At 49.7% G+C, this 4154-nt stretch overlaps 1 protein-coding gene across 1 annotated transcript; it reads right to left on the reverse strand.

The window, feature by feature from the left end:
- Positions 1-1270: 1270 nt before the first annotated feature.
- On the reverse strand, positions 1271-2506 carry LOC123500473. The gene is made up of 2 exons (XM_045249189.1): positions 1877-2506; positions 1271-1381 (listed from the first exon to the last, which is right to left on the reverse strand). The coding sequence occupies exons 1-2, from the start codon at positions 2504-2506 to the stop codon at positions 1271-1273; spliced, it is 741 nt and encodes a 246-aa protein (XP_045105124.1).
- Between the last annotated feature and the right edge of the window lie 1648 nt (positions 2507-4154).

Here is a 4154-nt window from a genome sequence, read left to right on the forward strand (position 1 = left end):
GGCAGCAGATCCAGGTCTCTTAACGCTATCTTTGCTTCCCCCTCAGAGTTGACACCAGCACGCTCTGTGACGAGGGAATTCTTCAGTTCTTTACTCGATGGCTTGCACTGCCATTTTGTTACCATTATACTTCCTGCAATTGTCTTCTATGGTAGTGGTAGCTCTGCATTCCCTGGGATCACATTCCAGCTCTGTCAGCATAGCTTCAGGCTCTGCTGGGATGAGAACACACGTCTCAGATAGTTATAGTGGACTTGCATCAAGAATACGTACAGAGTTGCATTCATCAAGGACATTCTTCTCTTAGACTGCCTGCAGAAGAGAGGAAGAAGGGAAAATAAATGGTCATTGTTACTATCATTTATGTTTTTTATCGATTTACTAATTTACTGTATTCAGTCTCTTCTCTTCTCTCTCTCTCTCTCTCTCTCTCTCTCTCTCTCTCTCTCTCTCTCTCTCTCTCTCTCTCTCTCTCTCTCTCTCTCTCTCTCTCTCTCTCTCTCTCTCTCTCTCTCTCTCTCTCTCTTTATCGTTAAGAAAACAAATCAAAGTTTAATAATGTTGAGGAAAATTGTTTCGGTTTTCTTAAATTTTTACTTATTGATTGTTAAATTCAGTTTGTCATTTTATTTATTAATTTTATTTTTTGGGTGCTATACTGAAAGATATTCCAAGACAGCACGTAAAAGAGAGAGAGAGAGAGAGAGAGAGAGAGAGAGAGAGAGAGAGAGAGAGAGAGAGAGAGAGAGTGTCTATTAATCTTCCAGTAAATGAGAGAAGTGGAAAAAAGATACATGGAATAGATAAATTTCAGCGTTAATGGAATGAGATGAGAAGAGATGAGCATAATTTCGCGACTCACCTTTAGCAAGAGTGACTGTAGAATTCCTTCCTATTATTTTGCCGGTGGTCTTATCTTGTGCCTCCAAAGTCACATTGGTGTTGGGAAGAACTTTCATTTTCTTGCCGGGTATCGGTTCGTGTATGTCTTCCCAGTTACTGAATGCAAAGGGAGACACACACGCCAGGGGTTGAGCCTGTTGGTGGATGTAGAGGAGAGTGAAGGGACGAAATGCTAGAATGCTATTGGAAGTTGCGGTGAAGTGGCTAATATTACTCCACTGTGAAGGAAAAACAGGTGAAAAGTTCAGTCTTTCTGTCCACCAAGCCGGCGATCCCACACGTGGAGGGCCAGCCACAATAACTCATCAGTCGAAGGTCTCTTGGTGAAGAAAAGTGCGGAAACCCGATGTTTGTCTGTCGTGTCTACTTAATCATGCTCAGAAGTCAAGTGACAAAGCACTCTCTTCCACTGTTTTTCCTGTCCCAATCCCCGTCCAACGCGCCCCTCATCCTCCCAGGTATTCTTAAATCTTGTGACCTGCGAAGAATCTCAGTTCCGGGTTTGGCAAAGTGTGGAGCAGATCAGAGGACAATACACAGTCAAAGTGAGCTCTGCATGTTCCTCGGCATCCGATCATGAAAACACGTCCAAACATTTGTAGTCACCAAGATTAGTATGGAGAAAAGGATGTCGAATATTTGGGAGTTTCTCTCTCTCTCTCTCTCTCTCTCTCTCTCTCTCTCTCTCTCTCTCTCTCTCTCTCTCTCTCTCTCTCTCTCTCTCTCTCTCTCTCTCTCTCTCTCTCTCTCTCTCTCTCTCTCTCTTTTATTTAAACATAGTACATATATTTACATATTCGGCTTAAAATTCCACGTTGAATATGGAATTATTTAAAAGCCTAACAATAATTAAGATACATTAAGAATATTGTTTTTACATTAATAACTTTTACGTTAGCACCAGAGGAGTGGCCTGCGTTCCACGCCACCTGTGTGCTGTCACCTTGACCTGCTGGGTGGACATGTCCTCCACCTGGGGTGTGGTTGTGGTGAATGCGTTCCACATCCTTGAGGTCCGGGCACTGTATGTTCGTTGGTGCTGCCGTGTGTTGGAGAAGGGCACCTCCACAGTCTGCTCACTGGTGGCAGCAGCTCGCGTGGGCCTCTGGGCAGCGCGTAATGGAAGTCCCAGGCGTCGGAGGTGCGGTACTCCTTGCACCTGAGTTTTGTGGCACACCACCAGCGCTGCCACATCTCGTCGGTGCTCCAACGACGTGACGGGGGTGTGTGGCGGCAGGTCGTCCTGGTGTGCGTCGTATCCCGCCAGACGTAGAGCTCGTCGCTGCACCTTGTCAAGTCTCTGCATGTGGGTGGCGGCACTTGACATCCACGACAGGCAGCCGTACTCCAGGCACGGACGTATCTGCGCCTTGTATAGCGTGATGATGCCGTGTGGGTCAAGCGTTCCCGCCACCCTCCGCAGGGCAGAGACTCTTAGAGACGCCTGTCGGGTGACTGCACCTACATGGCCGTCGAAGCGCAGGCAGCGGTCCACCGTCACCCGTAAGACCTTGATGTGGTCCTGGAGAGACAGAGCCTTGCCTCCAAAGGACAGCTGCTCTGAGACCGCTCTGGAGGCTCCTGGCGACCGCGAGATCACCATCGCCTGCGTCTTCTCAGGTGCAAAGGAGACTTGCCACGTTTCTCCCCATTGCTCCACCAGCCGTAGCTGCTTGTTTAGCTGCCGGACAGCGCTCTGGCTATCAAGGCGGCACTAGGACCGGGAGAGGGTGCAGTCGTCCGCATATGCTTCCACTGTCGGTAGTTTTCGGAGCAGGTCGTCGATATAGATGTTCCACAGGATTGGGCCCAGCACTGAACCCTGTGGAACGGAGGCTTGAACTGGCGAGGGCTCTGACGATTTCCCATTGACGACCACATGAAGAGTCCTCCCACGTAGGTAGTCGTCAAGCAGTAGCAGTAGGTCTCCCTGGATACCCTTGGCACGGAGCTTTTCAAGAAGTCCCGCGTGCCAGACCCTATCAAAGGCTCCAGCTATATCCAGGGCTACCACAAGCGTGTCCAGGCCCTCGTCCAGGGCGTTTTGCCAGTCTTTGGTGAGGAGCAGGAGTAGGTCGGAGGTGGACCGGCCTGGCCTGAAGCCAAACTGTCTCTCTGAGAGGAGATGGTTTTCACTCAGATGTTGACAGATGGCTCCAGCCACTATCCGCTCCAGCACCTTGCCCACCACAGAGAGCAGGGAGATCGGCCTGTAGTTGCTGGGTACAGACCGCGAGCTCTTCTTGTGGACCGGAACGACTCGTGCCTCTTTCCACATTGAGGGCCATTTGTTTTCCCTCAGGCAGGTCGTAAAGACGTTGGAGAGAGGACCTGACAGCTCCTTAGCACAGTTCTTAAGGAGGTGTGGGCTGACGTCGTCCGGGCCGGTGGCTTTACCCACTTCCACTGCTCTCAGGAGCCTCTCAACTTGTCCAGCTGTCACTGAGACCAGGGTGATGGTGCTTTGAGTCTCCAGTGGTAGGTGAGGCGCTTGTCTTCCCGGGTCTCCAACCCTCATCTTGTTCCTGAAGCTTGTAGCCAGGAGTGAGGCCTTGTCTCAGCTGCTTGTGGCAGGGGAACCGTCAGGCCTGAGGAGTGGAGGGATGGCGTCTTGGTGTTTAGCTCCTTGGCGCACCTTGACTAAGCTACACCAGGTCTTGTCCCCTACTCCTGGGCCACAAAGTTTCCGTTTTAGGTCCTCCTGTTTTCTATGTTTGGCCCATCTGCAGGCAGCTACCACCCGTTTGCAGGCAGCCTTATGTAGTGCCTTGTTCCTCTGCGTCAGGTGCCGCTTGTACCTCAGCCAGGTGGCGTGTTTGGCCTCAGCAGCGGCCTTGCAGCGGAAGCCAAACCAAGCAGGATCGTCAGGCCTGGAGATACACTCTGCTAGGGACATACTGCTGCTGGAGGATGAGGAGCTTAGTAGTGAGCGCTCGTGCCTGCTCCTCGGCATCACCCACCAAGGTTTCTCCCCAGTTTTTTTTTTTTGTATTTTGATTTTCGAGTATAGTGCGTATATTACATATAAAGATAGATATCGTGACTTAAGGTGAGAAATAACAGCGTATTCCTTACACGGCAACTCAGAATCAGATTTATTTCTTGGTGTGGTAACATTTTCACAAGTGATGGATTTTCCAGTGTTTCAAGTGCTTATATCAACATATTACGTGGATCTGAGAGCAGCTATTTCTTATTGCAAGATTAATGCAATCTATATATCAGTACTTCTGAATCCATTGCGTCAGTTC

Source organism: Portunus trituberculatus, unplaced genomic scaffold (assembly GCF_017591435.1).
Source record: "Portunus trituberculatus isolate SZX2019 unplaced genomic scaffold, ASM1759143v1 PGA_scaffold_292__1_contigs__length_33237, whole genome shotgun sequence".
Taxonomy (NCBI): Eukaryota; Metazoa; Arthropoda; class Malacostraca; order Decapoda; family Portunidae; genus Portunus; species Portunus trituberculatus.

Excerpts from the sequence above, each read along its gene's own strand:
- LOC123500473 (XM_045249189.1), bottom strand. The coding sequence starts at position 2,506 with ATGGTGATCTCGCGGTCGCCAGGAGCCTCCAGAGCGGTCTCAGAGCAG. Across the intron at positions 1,382-1,876 it reads TCACCACAACCACACCCCAG|GTCACAAGATTTAAGAATAC; the intron begins GTGGAGGACATG and ends GATTCTTCGCAG.